General features: G+C 35.7%; 1 protein-coding gene across 1 annotated transcript in view; it reads left to right on the top strand.

Annotated features, from left to right (window-relative positions):
- BTBD7 (BTB domain containing 7) overlaps positions 1–27044 on the top strand; it is a 58878-nt gene extending 31834 nt beyond the window's left edge. The window contains exons 4-10 of the mRNA XM_072623081.1: positions 91–166; positions 9625–9785; positions 11090–11233; positions 14701–14890; positions 16717–16895; positions 20193–20624; positions 21868–27044. Coding sequence (XP_072479182.1) covers positions 91–166; positions 9625–9785; positions 11090–11233; positions 14701–14890; positions 16717–16895; positions 20193–20624; positions 21868–22683 — 1998 coding nt within the window. The 3' untranslated portion in view covers positions 22684–27044. The remainder of the gene's footprint in view (positions 1–90; positions 167–9624; positions 9786–11089; positions 11234–14700; positions 14891–16716; positions 16896–20192; positions 20625–21867) is intronic.
- The last annotated feature ends 329 nt before the right edge of the window (positions 27045–27373 follow it).

Here is a 27373-nt window from a genome sequence, read left to right on the forward strand (position 1 = left end):
TTTATTCTATTCTTTTTGTCTGTGGTAGTATAATATATCATAAAAAGATAGAATGTATGAAAATACTATATATATATATTTGCATTGTAGGCAAGTGAACAAGATATCCTTAAGTATCTTATTAAATGGGGTGAACATCAGTTGATGAAAAGAATAGCAGACAGAGGTAAGAGATTTTGTGGGGGTTTGGTTTGTTGGGTTTTTTTTTTTTAAGAAAATATACTCAAAATACTTTTTGTTCTACTCAGAAATACACTTACATGTAATACTGTATATCAGGCTTCAGTACAGGCACTGATATATTTGTCCATCACAAAGAATTTGTCAGAAAATATAGGAATTTGTTAGATTTTCAGTGAAGGGCAGATGGGTAAGCTATATATAATAATTTACAAGTTTATTTTATATAGTTCTATTTACCCTCTAGGTCCTCTAGTAAAGTAATTGATTTGCTTGTTCAGATGTACTGTGAGAGTGTCCTGGAGTGATATAAAAGTATACAATTATGTGTGGTCATCATTTTCCAGATATTTGAAAATAAATCTCATGTCTGTTAATTCACCTTTCAAGCAAATAGTATTCTCTCTTAGAGAAATAAATAAGTGTTCATTAAGCACTTATTATATATCCAGGCACTGTGCTAAGCAAAAAAAGCAAAAGCAGTTCTTGCCTTCAAGGAACTTATATTCTACCAGGGGAGACAGTAGATACCAATCAGAACATACTAGATACATACAGGGGAGATGGCAAGTAAGTCAGAGGAAACATGCAATGCACGACACAGAAATGAAGTAAACATGGCGTAGGGTGGAGGAGGGAGTGACACCTCGGCAGCTGTGTGGAGGGTGGATTAGAGGAGGAGGGAGTTCATTACAAGACTGTTAATCCAGACAAGGGATAACTAAGAGTCTAGGGACCAAAACTAGGGTGATAGTTGCATTTGTTGTAATTGTATTAGTTGAGAGAAAAGCAGTGGTATATTGGAACCAGTTCATACTGGTTCTCAAGAAACTAACTGTTAAAATTTCAATGTAAGTTTTTACACAGGAAGATTGGCAAAAGCTACAAGTGAGGGTGTAATTGATTGTTTTGTTTTAAATGATGGAAAAAATATTGATAGGGCAGTTTGAACATGAAAGTGTGCTTGTGCATACGTTTCCCTCTCCCCCGAACTGGTTGTTAAACATTCACTAGCACACCTCTGAAGTAGGTGAGAAGTAATGTAGAGAAAGCACAAGAAAGTACAACTAATTGGGTATGTGGAGTAATCAGGAGAGAAAAGTCATACATTACACTGAAACTGCAAAACTCGGTGACTAGAAGGATGATGGTTGCTAGGTGTGGCACAGTGGATGAAGTGCTGGGCTTGGAATTAGGAAGATTCATCTTCCTAAATTCAAATCTGACCTCAGACACCTACTGGTTGGGTGACTCTGGGCAAGTCACTTAACTCTGTTCACCTCAGTTTCCTCATGTGTAAAATGAGCTAGAGAAGGAAATGGCAAACCATTCCAGTATCTTTGCCAAGAAAACCCCAAATGGGATCACAAAGAGTTGGACATGACCAAAGCAACTGAACAATGAAAAGGGATGGTGGTATCCTCAAAGTACTAGGAAATTGGCAAGTAGAGTTTCAGGACAGGGCATAATCTGTTGTAGATATGTTGAGTTTGAGATACATCAGGATATCCATGTCTAAAAGGCAGTTAGTAATTTGGAAATGGACCTAAGACAGAAAGAAACTCAGACTGGATATAAAGATCTGTGAATCACCTACAGAGAGAAAATTGTTGAACCCATTGGAGCTGATGAGATCATCAAAGGGGAGAAAGTATACAGAGATAAGAGAGCCCAGGATATTGCCACAGCTCATCTGCACAGTTAGTGGGGAATAACATCAGAATAATATGAGATGAGAGAAGACAGGATAGGCAGCCTTATTTTTTTCAGGGAAGTGTTCAGTAGGTTTCTCAGTAGACAGGAGATAAGAGTGTCATGGAAGGCTTAAGGTTTGGAACAACTGTTGTGTTGAGTGGGGTTGAGGAATCAGTCACATGGCCAGCAAGGAGGAGTACTAGACAGATCAACTACTCAAACATCTCCAAAACAGAAATTATACCCAAGAAATAAAGCAATTTCATCTGCCTCCACACTCTGGAATACAAATCCTAAGGAGTTAGCAATCTGATAAATTAGTAGAAAAAGCTAATCACTGACCTCTAACATGCTTATTCAGCAGCCCCTCCCACACCACTTACCACACCCTAGCTGGACTACACAAGCCAACCCATATGTTCACAAAAGAAATCAGCTCTACCTCTGTCCCCAGAGCATGGAAAACCAAAAGGCAGAAGCTTATCCAGGCTGGGAAAACAGTGTGGCAGTACTTTGTGCTGTAACAGTGACAACTGAGGGACAGGGAAATGTAGGACAAGATACATGTGGAGGAAGGGGTACCGTGTGCCACCCCCCCATAGTCAATTGTGATAGAGATTGTATAGGTGCACCTGTCAACAAGTTAAGTCCTTGTCCAGATACCTAGTTTATGTCTAATGTGAAGCCTGTGGACCAGCCAGAGATGTCAGGGAAAATAACGCCTTAATGAGTTTGGGTGATAAAAATAACATGTAAAACAATGGGAATGACTTCAATGCATAGCTTTATTGCAAACAATGGAGAAGAGGGGAAGGGAGAAAAGGGAACCCACTATTCAATTCAGACATACATACTAACGTAAGAATATGTAACTCACATAAGGGCAGTGCTGCATTAAGGAGCATAGAGACATGGGTCCATTCATCAGAAAAGAGGTGCTCCAACAGGAAGTTACACTCCCACTGGAAGGGGAAGGGTATGCTTTCAGGTGCCCTTCTGAGAGTAAGGTTCTTATACTTTGATTTTGGGTATCCTCCTTGCATTTAGCCAATATACATATCAATGGGTAAGGGAAAATATTTTGGGGGTTTGTTATCGTGGAGAAAAACGAACTAGTGGTTGACAGTGTTAAAAAAATATTGTCAGTTATTTCCATGAGTATGTCCTTACAGCTTTTCTTAAGGGAACACCATCATAATGGCCTCAAAACCATAGGCCTAACCTTATAACAGTAATTTCTATGCATAGATTCTAGAAGTTACAACCTCCTTTAAGGAGAGACTGTCATGGTGGTCTCAAGACCATCAGGCCCAGTCTTAATGTAAACCAACAGGGAAGATAACAGAAGGAAATGTGGCTTCCAAATCGGGTGAAAGAGTCCATGTATTTATGAATAAATATATCAGGACAAAGGAAAATGAATCAACACCTGATGAGACATAGGACCCTCTGTATTCCCGAAAGAGCATGGAACCACAACAGTGTATCCCAAAATGGTCTTAAAAAGAAATAAAAATTGTGAAAGCAGAATTCTTTGAGCTGCACAGCAGAAAAAAATTGGCAGAACAGACAATTTTGAATCCAAGGTGGCAAGTCTCACCATAAAAACAAGAGATAATAATTGTTTGGAGATGCAAATACACAGAAGTAAAGCAAAAGGCAATATTGTTCAAAGAAAACATCTCCATACAAACAAAACATACTGATCTCCAACACAGGATGTGTTTAGAGATAATTTAAGTATTATAGATCTTTCAGAGGAGCATAATTAAGTAAAAAAAACTCAACTCCACAATGCAAGAAATAATACAAGAAAATCTCCCAGAATTTTTAAATACAGAAAAAAATGCCAAGTGAAAGAATTCATGATTGCCTCCAGAAGAAAAAGAAAAAAAAAATTCCTGTGCTATAAACTCCAAGATCCAAAATGGTTAAATTTAACAATTAACTGATAACAAATTCAGCAAGCAAGCAAGAGAAGATCTTCAGATCTAAAGAACAGAAAAGTCAAATAACACAGAACTATTCTGCACTCACCAGAAACTGCAAGGTGAAATGAAATAATATCTTCTGAAGAGTAAAGGACCTCAAGATGTAACTTAGGGTGGCCTAACCATTAATGATAAAAGATTTTTAATTTTTTTAAAGTCATTTGAAGCATTCATAGAAAGAAATCTAGACCTGAACAAATTATTTGCTTTGCAAATATCCCAGAAGATAGAAATATAAAAAAGGTAAACAAATACAGCAACTGAAGATAACAACAGAGATAACATTAAGAGATTTCTTTCTAAAAGTACTTGAGATGCTAAGGGTGAATAAAAGTCAAATACAGGTGATAGTGTAGAAACAGGTCTGAAACATGGGCTAATCCTCAACACGCTCACCTTCAGGCGAACCAATGCTATTGAGGGCCTAAATTGCAGAATAAGATGGCACTTAAGAGTGGGGAGAAGAGACTTTATAACATACCATAATCAAATCAAAGGTTAACACCAACAGAAAATAACTCCTGCGGTCTCTTAGGAAGAAGATAGTCTCTAGGAGGATGGGTGAGGAGGGAAAGGGAGGGATTGAAACAGAGAAAGAAATAATGAAATCTTGTTTCGGTGGTGAGAGGACATACAACTGATAAATGCTCCTATAGAGAGAGATTCTATAAACAGATAATGGCTATTGTATAATGGATAAAATCTGCTGGGATTTGGTCCTTAAACCATTCATAACTGCCTCGGGAAAGGGGGAATTAGAGCTCCTGGGGCAGCTAACATGCAGAGGAGGGGAAAACTATGTCTCTAGTATCCAGGCAAGTAAACTTATGGTATAGATGGGGAAAAATTACCATAGAAAGAGCAAAGGTTAATAAAGTGAATTGTACAGGGACATAGGAAAAACTCCTACCATGAGGCAATATTCTCTCTGTCACCTGCAGGAATTGGTATCTCTTAGAGTGAGGCACAACAGAAAAAGAGAACAAGCGGGTAAAGGGAAGGATTACAAGTCAATAACATAGAAAGAAACTTTTAGAAGAAGAAACTCAAAATAGATACCTCAGAAGCTTTAATCCCATGAGTAATAGAGACTGAAGAAGGACTAAGGTAAGTATAAAGGCCATAAACCAAAAATTAAAGGTATAGACAGAAAGGGAAGCTAAATAATAAAGAGAATGAGGGAAAGAAATCCTTTTTAGAAAAAAGTGGAGAAAAGAAATTTTTAAAGAAAGGTGCAGAAAATGGAATTTTCAAAAACTTAATGGGAAGAATTTTACTTGATTTTTTTAACTGAGAGGGGGAGAGAAGGAAGGGAAGAATTAAATAACTAGGTAAAATAATAATAATAAATTGAACAAAACTCTAGAATTAGGGGAAATTGGAGGGAAGAATGGTTAAGGTTGAAGGGAAGAGAGCCTTTAGGAACAGGGTTGCCTTAAAATATTTTGTCCTAAAATAACAGAAAAGACAAAAATATTTTATTTATAGAGGAAAGGGAAGAAATCTAAATGGGGGGGGGAATTGGTAGAAAAATAAAGGAAAATGCAAACCTAACTCTTGTAATTTTAAGTGTAACTGAATTAAACAGTTGAATAAAACAAAAAAGTGACCAATTGGATAAGAAAATTAAATCTCACAGGCTGCTGCTTACAAGAAACAAACCAAAAAAAAAAAAACATAGAATAAAATTGAGGGAATGGAAAAAAATTGCTGTGGATGAAGTGAACCCCAAAAAGCAGAGGTTGCATTCATGCTTTCAAAGTAAAAATAAATATTCACAACACTAAGATAAATAAACTAAATTATGCTGAAAGGAACCAAAGAAAATAAAAGAAATAATAAACTTAAGTTCTGCAAATCCCTTAACTTCTAGATTTATAAAGAATTAAAAAAAATTTATAAAGAAAATAATTATGACGAGAAGACATAATAATAGAATAGGTTTAGGTGATTTCAATGCCCTCTTAGTTTTATATAATTCTAGCATTTGAAGAGTAAATGAAAATACAGAGTGAAAAAATTTCTGAAGAAGCTTGAACTAAAAGAATTATTATGGCGTCTTCTGAGTGGGACTGCCAAAAGAATACGCATATGTCCTAGCGCCATGTCAAGCTTTTGTAAAAACTGGCTACCCAGGATACAAAAATGTTACAAATTGGTATGGAAGGACAGGAACAGTAAGTATATCCTTTACTATCCCTAACACAATAAAAAAGAATAAGCATTTCAGGGGACACAAACTCAAATGAAGACTTAACAATGAAATCCTAAATAATGAGTGAGTCAAAGAACAAATCATAGAAATTGTGTGAAAGAAAATAAATAATGCCAAGAACATACCAAAAGAGGCAATTATAAGAGAGAAGTAGGATTATTTTGCTGAAGTCAGACTCCATTTGGGATTAGTTAGCATAAAATTATAGTGGACCCAATCAGAAGTTTTTTAACTTCCTTTCAGCAGCATGTGAGTAGAAGCAAAGGAGAAAGATGGTAGAACAGTGCAGGTTTGGGACTTGGTAAGACATGATCAGCAGCAGTACAACAAAGGAGCCAAGGATTCAGGAATAGATTTGAATTAGTTTCCCTAAAAGTCAGGTTTGGAAAGGGAGAAGAATGTAGTCCGAACGATGATAATAGCCTGGTATAGTGCTGAGAGTTGGAGGGATTTGAGGTCACTTTGAGGGACAAGAGAAGGGTTAGAAGAAATGAGTCATAAGGAGAGATGGAAAGAAAAAATTCTGATGATATGCAAATTCAGAGTTCTTGAACAAGAATGTAAAACTCATTAGTGAAGGCAAAAATCCCTGTGTTTAGCTCAATTGGAGTAAGGAAGGAGTTGAATAGAATGAGAAATTATGGTGTGTGAGAGAACATCAGAACATACAGACAGAGGTAGATAAATGTCCATTAGAGTGAGGGAAGAAGTTGTAGTAAAGAGGACAACTGAACCATACATTGAAGTTGTTGAGAAAAGCAGAAAAATATCCTGGGTGTTAGTGGATAATAACACCTGAATCTGGATTGGGTTATAGTCAAATTTCAGCAAACCTCTCTCCCACTTCTTTCCCCCTGTCACTCCCCCCGCAAAAAATCCAATCATTCCCTGGATCACTTAGCACAAGGAGATTTCATATTAAAGGTTAAGAAAGTCAAAGGCTGAGAAAAAGTCTCTTTTTTATAAACAGCATGCTTGTAAAAATACAATTTTGCTGTTTGCTAAAGCCCTGAGGGGCATGGATTCTGTTTATTAATATTTCCCCTTTCGTAGAAAAAATGGAGATCCCTAGATCAAAAATACAAAGTTTCCCAAGTTCGTTGTACTTTTAACCTCCCCTGTATTTTGTAAGCTCATGTACTCTTAGAATACCTAATTTTCTCATGAAGAGGAAAGAAAAAACTTTTTTTCCTGCTCAGGTAAAATTGGCATTCCGTATCACATTTTATTTATAAAGGAAAGGGTTCAAGTTCATAGACATTCTCATTCATTCACATTTTACAGTACAATAGAGTAAACATTTATTAAATGCCTGGGTGCATCAATATGTTGTGCACTGGTGGAGATAGAAAGTTCAAAGAAGGCATCATTCCTGTCCTAAAAAGATTTTGGAGCCTAATAGGAAAATCAGATTCCTGATAAACACATTAGAAGTTACAAAACAGCGCTGTGTGATTTTGGGAGGAAGAAAGGGAGATGTGGGGGAGCTTCCTGGAGGAGAGTATTTGAGGTGATCTTTTAAAAATGGATACGTTATCAGTAGATGAAAGTAAGAGGGGAAAGGGATAAATAAATGAGTAATAGGACCTAAGAAATGGACATTGTAAGAATCATGTATATCATTGAGCCAGAGAGCAGTCTAGTTTGATGGGAACGTAAGGTATGGCAAGTGGTAACATGGGATGAGACTGGAAAGACTAGTAGATTGCTTCAGATTGTGGAAAGGTTTGAATGCCAGCTGGAAGAACTTGAACTTGACTTGAGAGGCAATAGCAGGCACTGAATATTTTTGAGCATGGGTGTTATATGACCAGGTCTGTTTTTTAAACTCCTCTGGAAACAGTTTGCATAAGTGAAAGAAAAGGCATTTATTTATTAAGCACTTAATATGTGCCAACCAGTTCAGAACTCACTGGTAGTTTATATATTCAGTACTGGAACAAAATGGAACACTCAATGGTCATTTTATAGTTAAAATGAGATTTACTTAGCCTTACTTAGCGAGAGAATAGTATACTACAAGCATATGCATGGAGAATACCTCAGATTGATTTCAGTAGAGTAAAGCTTCCTTGCCTAAGCTGCTTATCATGGTTCCAATGAACAGCAGAGATCGCCTGATAACTGTTTTATACTTTGGTGACCAGGAAGTAATGTCAATATCCTGCCTGAGCCCCTTGAGCCTGAGCAATGGTTTCAAAATCTTTTAAGGAAAAACTAGCCTAACTTGCTTAGGAGTAGAGTTTAAGACAGGATGGGGAGCATGGCCTTCTGGGTCCCTTGGGTTCAGCCTTTTGACTGGGTCCAAGTTTTACAGAACAAATCCTTTTCTTAAGGGGATTTGTTCTGTGAAGTTTGGATTCACTCAAAGGGCTGCACTTGGACCTAGACAGCCATATGTGGCCTCGAAGCCACACATTCCCGGCCCTTGGTTTAGGATATTTCTCCTACCATAACTCAGGATGTAAATAGAAAATCAAAATAGTCCTTGTTTTCAGGGAATTTATCTTCTACTTTGGGGAAACAGGACATAAAGATGGCACAGCAGAGTTGTAGCTGTATTGGCAGACCAGATGGCAGTGCACCAGAAGTTTGAAGGGTATAGTGTCAGAGCAGATGATGAGAAGGTTGACAGTAGAGACAGTAAGACCTTTTAGGACCCTATTGCAGGACAGTCTTTAGAGATGATAATGGAGACTTCTCTTAAGGATGATAGTAGTGGGTCAAATTGTGAATTGTTGCAAAATTGAAATTATTAGGAGTAATTACTTAATATGAAAAGTAAAAAGTCAACCCCAAACTCAGAGAATGGTGGTGCCATAGACAACTCAGAAGAAGGAACAATTTTAGAGTGACTGATAGTTAACAAAGTTTGGGAAATGAGATATCCTGTAGACATTTGTCTAATGTTTAGAAAAGATGTCAGTCTTCAGTATTGAGATTTGAATGTCAGTGAAGATGTTCTTGTTCCAGTTGGCACAAGTGATCAATGTATATCTTATTACTATTAAATATTTATTAACTATGGCAAGTTAAGAATTATGTTGATACATCTACAGTGACCAAAAATAATTAAACAGAAAACATCTTATATACCTACCTAATGCCAGACACTGAGCTAGGTGCTCGGGATACAAATTCATTGAATGAAATAATCTCTGTTCTCAAGGAACTTTTAACATACCATGATGTTCCAATTTCAGTAAAACTCAGATATAAAAATGATAGTAAGTGAGGAAAATCCTAATCCAGATAGCTTTTTTCTCTTTTATATTGATGCCCCTTTACTTCCCTAAATGGAAGCAAAGAAACAAAATCTGCATAAAATATAAAATGATCTTTAAAAGTTATTTTTACTATTCGCACTTTTGAGCTTTTTTCATAAAATACTTTATATTAACATAGTTTTTATAAATTAAAAATAACTTAATAGTAATTTCTTTAAAAGATTATGTTCTTATATAAAAGCCCTAGAAATCTCACCTGTTGAAAACTCTAATTTACTTTAATACCACTTTAATTTTCCTCCTATCTCTCCTACAGAACCAAACTTATTAAGTGGTACTGCTCATAGTGTGAACAAGAGAGGCGTAAAGAGGCGAGACCTAGACATTGAGGAGCTTAGAGAAATACTCTCTTCTCTCTTACCCTTTGTTCGAATTGAACATATTTTACCTATGAACAGTGAAGTCCTGAATGATGCGGTAAGTGGTTTTTCTTCTCCATGATCCATTCATTGAAAAAAATTAATCTCTTCAAGTGAATGTAATCCCTCTTGTTCGTATGGGACGTTGTGTGATCAGTTAGAATACAGCTTGAGTAGGCTTTTCCAGGGCACACTTTATGTTGTACATTAATGCACAGTAATAAATTATTGTACGTATATATGCACATACATATACACATTATACTTGATATATGCTATACATTAAGGCTCAAATCAAGAAGTGTCAGGGTCAGTTAAAAAAATGAAGGAAATTTTATTACATTGTATAAGAAGACATAAGTTTTCATCCTGATTGTAATTGACTCTCTGATCCTGAATGAGGCACTTCCTATTCTGTACCTCAGTTTTCTTGTCTGTAAGGAGTTGACACTAATCTAGTCCAAGTTTTACAGAACAGTTCCTTTTATTAAGCGGACTTGTTCTGTGAAGTAAGTCAAAGGGCTACACTTGAGGACCTATGGGGCCTCAAGTCCAGACGTTCCCTACCCCTGGACTAAATGATTGCTGAGATGATCTCAACTCAAAATCTATGAATACTAAAACCTTACCTAAACCAGAAAGTCATATCTAAATATCATTTTGTTGGTAGATTACTGTGACTTTAACACAATTTGTAGGGTCCTTTACAACTTAAGAAATCACTTTCACACTTTGAAATAGGTACAGATTCATTATGCGTATGTAGTACAAAGGATTTATTTTTTTTCTTTAATCCACTTTGGAGGAGGGGAATGTGGAAAAGAAAGAATATCAATCTTTGTTTAAAAAAATTAAGAGAAAGAAAACTCATTCAACTTTCCAAAGACTACTTAATAAAGTTGGAGAAGTAGAGAATTTGTTTAAATCAGACTGAAACCAAATAAAATGAAATTTTGCTTCAGAAACTTCTAATGGCCTAGTACAGTAGACTTGTTTTTTTGTTACAAAACCCAATTTAATACATTTTTTAAAAATAAATTTTGGTTTCATTCATGGTTCAGTAAAAAATGATATTTATGTATTAAATTCTGTCCATTATCTTAATTCATCTTTGCTTGGAGTTTGCTTCTCTGATTTTGAAAGGACTTTGTTCCTTAATTGAAGAAAAATTCAAAGGTACAAAAAACTGTTGGGGGTTTTTTTTAAGCTGCATCCTTTGCCTATTGGAGAACATTTCTAAATTGTAACATTTTATCTGTGTCTGGATTTTGAATCATTTTAATGGTTCAAAAATAGTTCATTCATATGGTATGTTTACAGTACCTGTAATTTATCTAAGTCTCTAATCTTCTTTTTAAAAAGCTGAAAAGGAGCTTGATTAGTACTCCTCCATCAGATATGCTGCCTACAGCTGAAGGTGGAAAGTCAAATGCATGGTTACGTCAAAAAAATGCTGGAATATATGTTCGACCAAGACTATTCTCTCCTTATGTTGATGAAGCAAAGGTAATGAAAATCTTTTTAGATGCTGGATTACTTAATTATAATAGGTAGAAACATTTAATTATAAAATACTTTTTTTTAAAGTTTATTCTGTGTTAGACATTTATAATACTTTTATTTCTCAAAAAACATTTTTTCTGACTATAACACTAATTACTTTGTAAATTGTTATCTTTAAGAAAATTATATTTTATGAAGATTCTTTTGTCTTCCAAAGTGGGGAAAATATTCCAAAAGATTTTCATTTTTCTTCCTTTTTGAAAAATTGTACCTGTAATTTCATTAGTATACGGAACTCCCAGTGAAGAACTTTATCTACCAATACAGATCTTTCTGCTCCTTAAGAGTTGCCTGAGGCCCAAAGAGTGTAAGTTGTCTGAGAGTCACACAGTAACTATGGATCAGAGTACTTGAATGTAGGTCTTCCTAATTCTGAGACATGCTTTTCCCATTTCATATGTTTTCTTTTGTTAAACTAAGAAAAAATGCATTGCTAGTAACTTGTTCATAAAGTTTTCTTAAAAAGCAAGTCACTGGCCATTCCTTATTCCCCAGTACTATCAAGAGACACAAGATAATTTCCATTTGGCAAATTATAGGTAGTATGATATATTGGAAGGCATTCTGCATTTGGAGTCAGAGACCTTGGCTTCATGTCCTGGCTCTGCCACCTCTCTGGACCCAAACTTCCTCATCTAGGAAATGAGGGGATTGGACTAGAGGACCTCTAAGTTTACTTCTAGCTCTAAATCTATGATCATATTGACTAGAGTCATATTGACTAGTACTGATAGTACAGTTTAGGTTTTATTGAGGGAAGGGTTTCAGAGGCATTTGGGGTTATTTATGTGACAGCTAGTAAGTGTCTGAAGATGGATTTGAACTCAGGTCCTCCTGACGGCAGGGCCAGTGCTTTATTCACCGCACCACCCAGCTGCCCCATAGTTTAGCATTTTTAAGATATATGAGGAAATAAAATTGTTTGGTCTGATCCTTGCAGAAAAAGCCAAGATTGTATGGTCTTCTCTGGAATCTGTTAAAGGACACTCCATCCCTCAAGAGGAATCCTCTCTGGGATTGAAAGGACCACAGAGCACAAATATTTTTTTTTTACATTCCTTCTTTGTCTTAGAAGTAGACAGTAGATCAACTCAATGCTGTCTTTATTATCCATAGGGTGTGGTAAAATAAATGCCCCTAAAAATGAAGATAACTTCTATATAAGACTGTATTACGCCATCTGTGGAGATTTAGACTAAAGTTTTTCGACTTTGTCAGCTTTGCTAGGACCTTTTATTTTGTATTTTGATGGTTTTTATTTCAATCCAAAAGATGGGAAGATTCTGGGAAAATAGCGGAGTAGGTCAGAAAATTCCAAATTCTCAAGATTTTCCCCCACAAAAGAAATTAAATAGCACCTTAGGGTGAATATTGAACAGTAAAAATTAAGAAGTGTAGGGGCAGAACAGGGGTCCTCCTGGGACAATCAAAGATCTGAAGAAAAGTCCCATAATGAAGTTTGGTCCCTGTGAAGAGTAAACGCCTCCAGGCTAGGTCCTAGGTTAGCTTAAACAACAAGAGGCAAGCCCTGGGGTTAGCTAAGTTGGGAGGCTTCCTGAGCTCCAGCAGCAGGAACTTTTACGGTGGGGACAGCGAGGGGAGTGGGGCATCTGAGGGAACTCTGCTGACTGGGGGCACTTACACCAGGCTGGAATTCTTGGTTCCAGTTCTAGGCCAGAGGGAAGGAGGATCTGAGACCAGAGGTACCATCCCCCATACAAAAGACTAATTACAAGGGACTCAGTAAGGGACTATTTACCTTTATGTATGTAAAATGTAAAAAACATACTAATTATTGGGTAGTTCGTAAGAAAGATTGGGATGGATCTAAGTATGATGTGACTTTAAAAAGTAAAACTGTTTAGGAACAACTGAAAAGAGTATTTATTTTATAGAAATGAGGTGTGAGAAGAAGAACTGTTAGATAGGGGAGGGGGACTTAGTTCTGGAAACCTGCTTTCATCCAGGACTAGAGATGATTATGAAAACTGAGCTACTACAAATTTTTAAAATGCACAGACAAAGGAGAAATAATAATCCACCTTTAGAGAATTACTGTGAGAATAGAAAAGACTGAGGCTTGTCTTTAGAGGAGGATGCTAAAGCAAAGAAACCCTTTTCTACCCAAAAGAATAAAGTCAAATGATCACCTGCTCAAAAAGAATTCATAGAACTTTCAAAAGCCTTTAAAAATCAAATGAAAGATATTGAGAAAAAATAAAAATAAAAAAAACAGGATTATGAAAAGAAAATTGGCCAATTAGAAAAGGAAATACAGAATCTTAAGGAAGAAAACAACTCCCTGAAAATCAGAACTGGATGAGAGGAAGCCAGTGATGTTATAAGAGATCAAGAGATAATTAAACAAAATATAAAGAATGAAAAAATAGAAGACAATATAAAACATAAGAAAAACAGCTGATCTAGAGGACAGATCAAGAAGAGAAAAATAAGAGTAATCAGCTTTTAAGTATTGTGTTTGAATGTCATATTTTCTGTTCTGGTCTGGTCTTTTGATAGGAATGCTTGAAAATCTTCCATTTCATTAAATTTCTATTTTTACCCTATAAAATTATAGTCAGTTCTGCAGGGTAGATTATTCTTGATTGTAATCCTACGTGCTTTGCCTTCCAGAATATCATTCCAAGCCTTCCATTTCTTTATAGTAGTAGCTGCTAGGTCTTATGTGATCCCAACTGTGACTCCATGGTATTTGAATTCTTTCTCTTTCACTACTTGCACAGTTTTCTTCTAGATCTGGAAGTTCTGTTTTTTGCCTATAATATTGCTTAGAATTTTCATTTTGAGATTTCTTTCAGGAGGTGGCCAGTGGATTTTTCAATTTCACCCTCGGATTTAAAGCTTTCCTTTATATTTTTTTAACAAGATGATTGTCTGCAGAACTTTCTCGCATCATAAGCTGCCTTTAGCCTTGAAAAAATAGCTCACTGTGACTTTTTCTTAATTTTCTCAATTAGAATTCAGTCTAGCATGCTTTTTAGGTCATTATGGAAGAGCTGAGGCAAAAATATCATCATTTGGACTCTGGCTTCTGCTTTAAGACCTTTTCCAGCTCTAAATTTACAATCACATGATTGATCCCGTTTATTTATATCCTGTTCATTAAATTATTCCTTCATCAGGCAGTATTCAGATTCTTAAATTATAAGTCATACTTGAGGAAAAAATTAGAATTTAAAATTTTATTCTCTAAGATAACACAAAAGAGTTATTTTTAAATGAAAGAAATTGGGGTTATTTCTCCTCTCAGTGAAGTTGGAACTATAAACTAGAAGCAAATTCTTTGTCCTTTTTTATGTAACTAAGGTAATTGGCTTCTAGGAAATGTAATTTTTAAGTAGTAATAATGTTTTGACTAATTCTGATTAATTTTGAATGATTTATTTCAGTCAGTGCTAGATGAAATGATGGTGGAACAAACAGACCTTGTTCGATTACGGATGGTTAGAATGTCCAATGTTCCTGACACGCTTTATATGGTAAACAACGCAGTACCACAGTGTTGTCATATGATCAGTCACCAGCAAATAAGCAGTAACCAGTCCAGTCCTCCTTCAGTTGTAGCCAATGAAATTCCAGGTAAGATTTTTAAACTTCATGATAGATAGATAGATAGACAGACAGACAGACAGATAATTTGCCCATTTCTTAATAATCTCTCTTTAGGCTATTTTCCCTCTTTATCATCCATTGTTCTATTCTGTCCTTTAACCAGTTTTAATTTTACCATAAATTTTGTTAACCTTAATGAAATTGCCCACACTTTAAATTCAAGATGGCTGGCCTTGGACACAAGGAGGGAAGACTGGAATGCAGGAGTGGGTTTTGATGTAAAATTGTGTGGAATCCTTGGGTCTGCTAATGCAGACTTGCTGCTGGGAGCGTGGGAGGTAAGAGAGAGAGGTGCTGAGGGATCTCAGACTCATGGAATATCAGGTCTTGGATTTGGGGTTTGTTGGTTTTTTTACCTACCTTGGAGAGGACTTAAGTTGCTTTTGTCTTTAGCACATCATTTCTGTGTTTTGGAGAGATTTGAGAGGTCATGGATATTGGGGAAAATGTATAGTGCCCACCCTTGCCATTCTACCTCCTGGGACTACAAATTGCTCAGAAACCAGAAGTTTAGTACAATTGTATTAATATTTCAGAATGTCAACCAAAAAAGTATATTCCTAGACAAATAAAGATCAAAAATCTCTGTTAAGTAGTAGATGTTCTGTTCAGCTAGCCATGACAGCGTATAGTTGTCTTCCTTGGAATCACCCTTTAAAATTAGTTCTATTTTAGATTTTCTCAGTAGTTATTTATGGCTGTCATTTTTAAGTTTATCCAAACTTGTTTTGAACTCATTTATATTTCTTTGACTCTGTAAGTTTTCTTTGTATTGTTGTTGATGGCTTCCATAGGTATTTAATTCTAGTCAGATGTTCATTGAATATCTATTATGTGTCTGCTGTGTATCAGATACTATGTTATGCACTGTGAATACAAAAGGCAAAAACAAAATTATCTCTTCCATCAAGGAGCTTACATTGTTTCAAGAAATCAAGTGACACTTGGCATTCGTTTGTAGAATGGTAGTTCTGCAACCGTATGGATAGCTAATTATTTTAAGGATTGGTTCAGAAATAAATGCATAAAATTTTGGTCTGTTCTTTGTAAGAATCTAATCATGATAACAATTTCGCAAGCTCGTAACTCATAGAATGATAGTTGTAGAGCTAGAAGAAATTTTAGGGATCTATCTAGTCTTCATTTTACAGGGTAGGAAACTGAAGCCCACAGAAGTTATGGTTAATAATATAACGCAAAATCCCAGTTTCTTTAGCTAATTTAACTGTGGATTTTGAAGACATCATGTTCTATTTCTATTACTGAAAAATTACCATAAAGTATTTTTAATGCCTAGAAATCTTCAAGGTTAAATGTACCTGGAAATCAGTTTTTCATGTGTTTCACATTTTAATAAAAACAGAATTGCTAGATTCTGGTTAGTATGAATAATGAATCCTGTGAAGTGGTCTCATGTACTTAAATTCACGCTCTTCAGAGTTACAATTCTGTAAAATATTGTAGTGATTCCAGATCAGTGGAAATATAATATAGAGCAAATTTGAGTGACGTGACTACTTCCCATGATTCGTTATTATTCACACTAATGAGAACCCAGCTATAGTGTTTTGTTAGGTATTTTGTGTTGTGGTAGATAAAAGTAATGACACAATTAAGGAGCCATTTTAGTATACAAAAAAAATTGCACACATTAAATGGCTCAAGAAGTAAATACACATTAAAAATACAACTGTAAATGACAAAACATAGTTGAATTCAAACATTGTTTTTGAATGGAGAATTAATATAAAATGTGTGTGCCACACTGTATACCAATTTTCTTCTGTTTTCAGTCCCTCGTCTCCTTGTTATGAAAGAGATGGTCAGACGTCTGCAGGAACTACGTCACACTGAGCAAGTACAGAGAGCATACGCTCTAAACTGTGGAGAAGGTGCTACTGTCAGTTATGAAATTCAGATTAGAGTATTGCGAGAGTTTGGTCTTGCAGATGCTGCTGCAGAGCTTTTGCAGGTAGGAAGCAATGTTTTAGGTATTTTTAGAACTAGGAAACTGTTAATTATTCTATAAGTTTTAGGTATTCGAGCCTCATTTTCAAATACTAGTCTTCCAAGAAAACTTTATGGTTTTATCTGTTTTTCTTGTCTCATGTTGAAATAGTAGCTATCAGAGTTAACTGCAGCCAAGTTATCTCTAAATTATTATCTTTAAAGATAACAATTCTTCAATAATCAGTACCCTCCTCTGAGTCCTTATTTCTGGTCTTAATTTTAGTATGGAGGTATCCTTGAACTCTGAAGGGCAATGCCATTGAATTTCACACTTCAGAATGTTCTATCTATCAAGATAGAACTGAATGCCATATGTCAAGTGTGATCTGACCAGAACAGGGCAGCAGAAGCATTCCCTCCATGACCCTACACAGTGCATCATTTTTATGTAGCCCAAGGTCTCCATGGTTCTTTTGGCTGCCACATCTCAGAATCACCTTATAATGCACTAAATTCCCCAGTTTTTTTTTCAAATGATCTACCAGTACCTCCTCTAGCTTATATTTATTTTTAAAAAAAAATTAACTTAAGAGTTTATGTTTATCCCTAAATATTTTCCTCTTCTTCTTATTAAATTCACACCAACATCCTAACCGGTCAAGATCATTTTGGATCCTAAATCTGTCCTCCAATCTTATTTCTTTCTAACTGTATTATGAAAACTTGATAAAAATGCTACCTATGCCTTTAGGCACATCACTAGTGAAAATATTAGGCAGCACAGAGCCATGCACAGATTCCAAAAACATTCCACTAGAGACCAAGTTAACATCAAACCATTAATAGCTATCCAGTTCCGACTCCACCTATCTATATTTATCTAGCCCCACATCACTACATCTTGTACATGAGGATAACCTCAGAGACTTTGATGCTTTTCTAAAACAATAATTAACTATATCTTTTGCATTTGTCTGGTACACCAGTCTACTAGCATTGTCACAATAGAAAATTAAATTAGTTTAGCTTGATCTAGTCTTGATGAAGCTCTACTTACTTACTCTTTTTGATCACTATTTTCTCTTTATGTTCATTAACCATACTTTTAACTTTGCTGGAAATTAAAATCAAGCTGTCTGTAATATAGCTAATAGACTGCATATTCTCCTTTTTGAAAGATTGGAACATCAGCCTTTCAGTCTTCTTTTAGAGGTCTCTGACAGTGACTTAACAGTCACATTTACTGGCCCTTTCTGAACATTAGACCTGGCGACTTGAACAGCTACATCCTCCAATTCTATCTTCCAACTTTTTTTGAGTTTCAAATCCCTTTCAATTCTTTGCTCTGTCATTTTCAATATCAAGATCAACTCTTCTTGGTAAAGAAAAATAAGTATTGGGAAGTTCTTGTTCTGTCATTTTACTATTGTTCCACATACCTAAAGCAACCATCCTCCTAACTGTCTCAAGTAGCCATTTTTCCCTCTTTGATCCTTTCCCCAGTACCACCCTTTTTGTTGTCCTTAACATTCTTTCCCCTTGTCCCAGTTCATTCTGAGTTTTGGCATTCTTGACGCTACTCTTAATGTTGTTAATATTACACTTCTGCATTCACCCTTGCTTCTGTCTTGTGTTTACGTTTTTTGTATGGCACCTACTTTGTGCCAGGTACTGTTACTAAGCATTTTTCAAATACTATGTCATTTGGTCCTCACTGCAACTCTAGTAGGAAGGTCCTGTTATTATCCCCTTTTTACAGTTGAGGAAACTGAGGCAAACTGAGGTTGAGTGATAGCCCCAAATCACACAACTTGTAAGTATATGTCATATTTGAAGTCAGGTCTTCCTGACTCCAGACTTTTTAAGAATTGAAGTTGGTCAGTGATTTCCCTATGCATACATATTACTAGTCTACTCACTTTTCCCCTTCCTATTGTAATTATTTCTCCTTCTATCTTCAGAGTTTTAGTCTTCAGAGCTTTTTATTGTCCTAAAATGATTTTCCTTTATAGAATTTCAGTCCATGGGGTCCTGCCTCTTATTTTTGTGAACCATTTGAAAACTGATCTCCAGAAATCTAGGGAACCTAGCTAACTGACTACTATCTAACTTTCTTTGACAAATTCTAAGAAATAATCATTTTCCTAATGGTTATTGTCATGTCTACTTCAGAAGCAAGTTCTTCCTCACTACTGAGAATCAGATCTAGATTTCAGTACCCTTGATGCCTCCAACACATGAGGAATGAAATTAATTATTAAGGCAAGCTGGAAAACAATTAGCCACCCTTATTTTTGGCGGAGAAAGCACTCTGACAACTTCCTTAAATTGGTTTTTATACGTAAAAAGCATCCTGCCCATAGTCCCCTCAGTTACAACTTGAAGGAAAATTACATTTGATCTATTTTCCTTGTCTGTGTTGTGGTAAATAAATTGTTGGTTTTCTCTGTCATTGAATTATAAGACTCTAGGAACTAAATCCTTAAAAGGAAAAACAGGATTGCCCTGATATTATCAAAACATCTTCTCCCCCCCAGAGCTCTTTGATTCTTTTGGAGGGTCCGTGCTTTGTCTTAAATGCACTCTGTGGTTTCCTGTTCATTTAATGGCATGGTCTGTTACTGTTTGTGAAATTTTAAACAAAATGAGTGTATTGTAAATTTTGAAAACATGCTCTGAAGAGTGCAGCATTCCCATATTGTATCAAAATGTTAGTCCAAACCAGTTAGGAAAAATTGGGAAAGAGTGCCATAGTTGTGCTTTTCCTATGTCTCTCTGAAGTAAATATGTCAGTGTGTCTAAGTTTAGAGAGAGTTTTAGGAACAGTTTTCATGTTGTACTTTACTGTGACTTTTTGTTGTCTTAGTTTTGTTATCTTTGTGAAAATTGTATTGGAATGTAAACGGCTTGATTTTGAGTGATTAAGCATTCTCATGACCGTGGTATCTTGTAACAATAACAGCCAAACTAGCTGGCTTGTTTTGCAGAATGTTCAGTCTAGTTGATGTGTGTGTGTGTGTGTGTGTGTGTGTGTGTGTGTGTGTGTGTGTGTGTGTGCGTGTGTGTATCTTTAACTGCACAATGTCCACTTATTCTCCTTTTATTAATACTTTCTCTTAGGGTTTTGACCTAGAAAATCATGTTTTGTTCTGCTTGTTTTTCATTCTTATTTATGATAGTTTTGTGCTTTCTGGTTTGTGTTTCTGTGAGTACCTAGTAAATGTTCTTAAGTTGTTTATTTTTATAATTTGATGTATAAGACTGTTTCCAAATCTAGTAATTACCAGAAAGTTTTTAGCGTTTTCTTTTCCTTTTGTAGAATCCTCACAAGTTCTTTCCTGATGAACGTTTTGGGGATGAAAGTCCACTCTTGACCGTAAAACAGTCTGGACGATGTCGAGTTAACAGTACTCCCGCTGCAGAAACCATGTTTACAGATCTCGACACTTTTGTGGCCTTCCATCCACCCTTGCCTCCTCCACCACCCCCCTATCATCCTCCAGCTACTCCACTTCACAACCAGTTCAAAGTTGGTTGGAAACAAAGAGCTCCCAGTCAACATCCTTCACGTTCTTTTTCTTATCCTTGCAACCATTCGCTGTTTCATACAAGAACAGCTCCCAAAGCTGTCCCTCCTCCAGTCTATATACCTGGTGTCAAAGCAGAACCACCAGACTGCACTAACACTACAGGATCAGGGAGACAAACAGCAGCTGCAACTGCAACAATGATAGCAGCTGAGAAACAAGCGGTAAGTCAGTGTTAAGTAACTTCCCATGCCAAAAGCCCTTTCTAGGCCCTGAAGGCGAGCTAGTGCCTTAGGGGGGATATGGAAACAGAGAAGTAAGGGAATGGGTAAAGAAGGAAGAAAAGAAAAAAATAAAGAAGAGAAAATGAGACGCATTTAGTTAGAAGAGGATCACAAGTTTCCTACCCCATTTAAAGGAAAACAGCAGCTTTACAGTTGCTCTAGAAGAAGCAAAAAATGAACATTAGGACCTACATATTCTTTTGTAATGATTTGTTCCTATGCACTTTAAATTTTTTATTTCCCTAAGATTTTTAGACACAGTTTGAATCTGTTATCCTGTATTTATACTTCAGAAGGATGTGATTTCAGATAATTTAGGATGATGTCATATATGTATGTGATTCTTTGTCCAAAAAACTACCCATACATTACATTCACCAGCTATTCTTTCTAATGTATCTAAATCCTTAGGTGTGTTTTTTCATTAGCAAGGTCAATTTGCTTTGAAAACTTAAAGTAATTGAAGCTGTTAAATATTGTTTTGAGAGAAATTAGACCTTTTTTTGATTTTGTACAGTAATTGTCTGATTTTATTTTAGGTTATGCCATGAGGAAAACTTCTAAATATTGCCTTTTACTATCACACTGTCAGTAAAATTGAATTCAAAGAGGTGATTATAAATGAAGTTGATAAAGAACCACATTGTAATTTGGCTCATTATTAGGCTTATGAATTTAATTAGAATATTTAGTGGGTAAAAACATGATTTTCTGCCCCACAAAAGAAAATTACATACCGAAAAGATAAGATATAATATGATTAGTTTATAAGGTGTGTATCAGTCTTCCCCCTCCAGTTCTAAACTACCTATACAAGGATTCTACTCTATCACTCATTCTGTTTAGAACTTAGAATCATAAAATCAGGTGTCACACATTATAATCCCATGTTTCCATCAGTGTCATAAAATTGAATAAACTTAGCAGAACATAGAATCATTGAATTTCAGAGCTGGAAAAAACTTAGAGGTCATCTAAACCAGTGCTTCTTAAACTGTGGGTCACAAGTGGAAAAAGTTTAAGAAGCTGTGATCTAAGCCAAACTTCCTATTTTATGGATAAAGAAATTGAAATTCAGAGAGCTGAAATGACTTATCCAATATCATATAATATTTAGAACAGCCGCCTTTTAAGGATACGTCTAATGTGGTAGTTTCTTTGGACTTTTTCCTCTTTTCTGCAGTGTACTCAGCCTATGCTCAATGAGCTGATGCCAGATATTGCCATGGGAGTGTCAACAATATCACTCAAGGACAGGAGGCTGCCTGAACTTGCGGTTGACACAGAATTAAACCAACCAGTTTCCGAGGTAGGACCAGGACCTCCCCAACACGTACCATGTATCCAGCAGAGGCACATGAACACTTCTCGAAAGAAACACACACTAGAGCAAAAAGCGGATGTTAGAGAAAATCAGCAAGAATATCCAGATTTCTATGATTTCTCAAATGCTGCTTGCAGACCTTCTACTCCAGCTCCTACCAGGCATACCCCTTCACCTCCACAAGGTGTATATTTTGGTCCAGATTTGTATAGCCACAATAAGCCTTCACCAAGTGGCTTAAAGTCAGCATACCTACCTAACCAGAAATCCCCTAAAAAGCAAGAAGAAACTAGGAGAGAATATATGCTTTCTCAAGATGGGCATCCACCGAGACAAAAGAATGAGCCAGTACACCTTGATGTTGTAGAACAACCACCCCAGAGGTTGGATTTGGCATTAGCTGCCCAGGAAGATGCTAGTAATGGTCCAGCTCATGTCAGGGGACGAACAAAAATGGAAACTGATTTGACATATGGGCTTACTTGTAATAGAACTTCACTCTCTGCATGTAGCTCTGACGCTCCAGAAGAAAGGTCCAGAAGGAGACTGACAGAGGGTGAGTCTGCGGAACACGGAGCCCAGAGAAATGCAGAGTTGGAAAGGGAAGACTCAGTAAGCAGAGGAAGGAGGTCTCCAAGCAAACCAGATTTTTTATACAAAAAGTCTGCCCTCTAAAAGTAACTTCCAAATGGTCTGTGCCTGAGATGTGGAACATCCCATTTTATGACACAACCGGACAACTTTCAGACAAGTTTCTTAAAGCCAGCAGATAACTCAGTTTCACTTTATTTTGCTCAAGTTTTTGTATATACAATGTTGATTAGACATAGCATGCTATGAGGGTTTGTTTGTTTTTTTAAATGCTGCATCTGGTTTTATTTTGTGTTTTGAGCAGTTGTGTTTAGGAAGCCTTTTTAAGAGAAACCAAGCTGGCACTTTTTTAAAAACAAATTGGTTTTTTGCACCTGTACATTTATTTTACCCATATTAATTTTTGTATCACCGTGTTAAACTTTATTGCCACATTTAAAGGACTGTATTTTCATATTTTTTTGCATTTTACCTTTCACCTACCAATTTCCATGTGCAATGGGTTGCACACTGAAATGTATTTTCTTATGAAATAGTTATAATGTGTTTATTTTTTAATTATAGAAATTCCAAAGAACAGCACATCAAAATGCTCCTCTCTTTTTAGTACTAGTTTTAGTTCAGAAATCTGCCTGGTCAGTCTCTGCTAAAAGAATCTGTTGTCATCCTTTTTAAATTAATAGTGGGAGCTAGTATCTCTAGCTACTGTCCATCCAGGATCCTGGAGTTTTCTGATTTAGTGATGAATGCTGAAGAAAAAAGCTTTCTTTGCCCAATCTAAAACTATTAATGTATTTACAGTGGGAACTCTTAAGTTAGAATCGCTGTAAAATTCAAACAATAGATGAGAATCTCACTAAATAGGGTCTTAATCAAATCAAAGTCCTTCTAATCTTGAAACACTGAAAATGTCAGATTTTCATGAGACACCACTAACTAGGTTTCTGATGCTGAGAGGGGTGAGATGACTGCTTATTGCCTTCAGTGATCTTGCTGCCTATTGGGGAACAAATAAAAGGGCTTCAGTCTTAAGGATGTCATTTGATTGTAAGCATATGTATACTTTTAAATGTTTTTAATGTACGTCTAATGAATTTTGATGTCATGTGAAGGAAGTTGTGTGTTGCATAATGCTTAAATCACCAAAAAAAAGAAAAAAAAGTTACACACTATACATGTCCTACTTGAACTCCTCTAGGGATGCTGGTTTGGGTATTCACCAAACTATTGCAGCACATAGGATTGTTTTAAGATCCTCTCCCTAGAAACAGCAGTACATGAGCTAAGGACTGTTTTTTCCCCCAACCTTCCATGTAAATATACCGGTGGGTTTTTTTTTAATCAATTCTTCAACATTATTTGTGTCAGTTTTGTATTTCACACACACATATATCCAACAATAGTACTTGGATAAATAAAAGAGGCTTCCTGAATATTCCGTCATATATTAATATGTTACACATATGAATCCACTCATTGACACTCACACTTAAACTATGCAGGGCGAGGAGGCCTTTACAAGCTACCATGTAAATGACTTACATGCACTTTTAAGTACATACATTTTATTGGGTGACAACAGCTCTGATTTTTTCCTGATTAACTGTAGTTCTTCCTGCAGATTTTTTCCTACTGTACCCTGTGGATGTACACTCAGGAATATCTCTTGACATTTTTTTAATGCTAACGATAGATAGTCACAAAGAGGGGAATATGTGCTTATACTATACCCAGATTAAAAACGCTGCCAAGTTGTTTTGCTGTCTAGTTGACTGCTCCAATTAAATTTTGATTTAGGTCATGTTGTATATTTCATTTGAGAGGTCCAAGGGTAAACACTAACGTACTTATAAGATAGACCTACTCATTGCCTTAAAGGCTTTTTTTTTCCTTAGATAGAGAATTATAACAATTCATTGTCTTACTTAAGGGTCTAAACCATATAGTAGATGATATAATCTTTAGAGGCCTGACAAGAAGTCTGGCTTTAATCAGAAAACAGGAGTTAATGATTCCAGTCTATTCTCTAGTGTTTATTCATATATATTAACATTAATCAGTTCGATACAGTTATAAGTTGCTGCTCTGGATCAAACCAGAGTTGTACTGGGAATGCAATTGAGAGCTCCATTTCCCAGAATTTTTTTAATTTTCCCTTGTCTCTGTTCAGATTATGAATTATTTTGGCTGGTACTATTGAAATCTGCGCATTCACTTTTAATAAAAATTAGTGAAATTTCCTTCCACATCACCTAAATTATTTTAAAATGACCACTGCTCATAATTTGATTTACTTGCAAAATCTACATTTTCAGCTGAGAATTAGTTTGAATAACTGACTAAAATATTCATATGGGGAAAAACCGCTTTAGTGTATGGTACTATAGACTGATATAACATGCTGCAGAAGGATATTATGTCTGCGACGCATGTGTCTTATTAGATTAATTATCATTTATCTTACTGTATTATATGGTATGTAATTTGTAGAGTAAATTGAATAGCTGTGTGCCAATGGCTTTTAAACACATCTATTAAATCTTTGTATGCTGTGATAAGATAAATGAGATTACTACAGAAGATTGCTTTTGGAAAACAGTGTATACTTAAGGGCCGCAAGCAATGGTATTTTATATGATACAAAAGCATTTAAAAATAACCAAATCACCAAAATACCAGATCTCCATAAGACAATCGGCCGCTCAGACAATCTCCATTTTCAGTACTCATAGCATGTTAAAGAGTGGGTAAACAACTAGTGTTGCTCTCTTTGTGGAAGAAAAAAAGATACCACCTTCCTAAACAATCATTAGGAGGAAAATGGCAATGTATGGTGGCATAAAATTGTTTGTGGAACTTAGTATTTTTAAACCCTTGGCATGATACAGTTTTCACACTATGCCCATTAGCTTTCCCCAGGTAAATCTTGGGCCTAAACTCTTGAAACACTTCATTTATCACTTAAACATTAAGGGCTTTTCTAGGAGCTCTGTGTAATTAAGTCGTTTTGTAGAAATTATGGATGAAACTTTGCCAAACTCTTGTAATTCATGTAGTATGTTTCCCCAAGTTTTTGTTCACTTTTTATTATAGTGATCTTTTATGGGATTCTGTTTTTGTTTATTGGAGAGGCTTTTTACTAAAGTTGAGTGCACAGTATTTATATTAACTGGAGACAATGTCAAGGGGGAAAAAAGGCCGGTATCCATCTATAGAAACTTAGGCTAGTAAATCTCTTAATACCTCAGTCTCTAAAGGCAAAGAATTCAGTTTCCTCAATAACTATTCTTTATTAAACTTACTTGTTTCATTAGAGAAGAAATGTAAGTTTGCCTGTTTTGGGGGACAGGAAGAGAAATTGGTGTTCCCTGAAACACGAGATGGTTTAGGAATTCTAAGACTTCAGTCTAATACTGAACGCAAAGGGAGAAATATTTGTTTTCTTTTTTTATTATTATTTTAAATCAAAGTAGCATGATGGGTGCTAATTCCCCTTCTGCGTGGTTTACTGTGCGTACTAATTATTTTAAAACCTCATCACAAATAAGCTTAAGAAAATGGTTAGAGTACACACTGTTTAAAAATATTTTTCTTATTTTGTTAATGCCCTAAGAATAACTTTTTTCTGAAGTTGTAACTGTCTATCTTTTCTGTCCCGTAGATTACAAGTTATTTTGTAATTATTACATTGGCAAGCCTTTAATTGATTTTCCCCTTTGTCTATTCCCACTCCCAAAAAAATCCTATCATTTGTTCCATAGTCTGAATATTAAGATGCTGTGGCCCTTGTTATAGAAAGGATACTTATAAGTATTCTGTTTGTCTTGAAAACTCTTGAAAGTAATTGCTTGTCTTTATGTGGTTCTTTTTAAGGGATTAGACATGGTGTGGAAACATCATTTGTGTGGCTGTTCATGACTGTGTATCTGTTTTAAAATGTGCAGGTGGTGGGAAAACCTGCCCATGGATATGGGGTACCTGAAAGATCAAGAAGGTAAATCTGCAGCTGGCATATAGTAATCCACCTGTATTTCTGAGAGGTGGGGTCTTCTACAATACTGCATTTCTTGGTGTTGTGCTGTTACTGGTATAAAGTCAAGTGCCTTCAATGTCAAAGGCTCAGAAAATTTTCTTAAACCGATTTCATGTCCTATGCAAGTGTTTTCTACAACCTGCATAACCAGTACTTTGTAAAACTTGTTTACGCTTCAATTGTATATAGTGTTTTTTAAAAATATATATACATAGTATTTTTATTTAGGTACCTCCAAACTTGAATTCCAGTCTGTGTGATGCATTGTAAAACAACACATTCTCTTTTGAGTACCATTACAGTTGTACAAAGGTTTTCACTGGTTCTATTTTTCTACTGTTACTGAAAAGCATGTAACACTGACTTTATCCTACATATAGTTGGCATTTCAAATAAATGGATTGTATAGAAATTACTGAGTTGGATAGTCTGTTTGAGCAGTTCACCTGAGGTATACCACACTGCAGTAAACATTTCAGTCTTTGGAGATAGAACAGAGGATTGTTAGTTTGCCCTTCTGGATTTGGGATTGCAATAAGCATGTTAATGTGAGGTAATTGTGCTATTAACATTCAAATATAAAATTCATTCTTCCCCTACCCATTATCAGAACATTTCTGAGATTGATTAAGTATTTACTATGTGTCAGAGACTGTGCTGAGCACTGGAGATACAAAGACAAATGGGAAGCACTCTCTTCCATCAAAGATCTTCTATCTAATAATTGGGAGACAGCTTAGG

This window comes from Notamacropus eugenii, chromosome 7 (genome assembly GCF_028372415.1).
Source record: "Notamacropus eugenii isolate mMacEug1 chromosome 7, mMacEug1.pri_v2, whole genome shotgun sequence".
Taxonomy (NCBI): Eukaryota; Metazoa; Chordata; class Mammalia; order Diprotodontia; family Macropodidae; genus Notamacropus; species Notamacropus eugenii.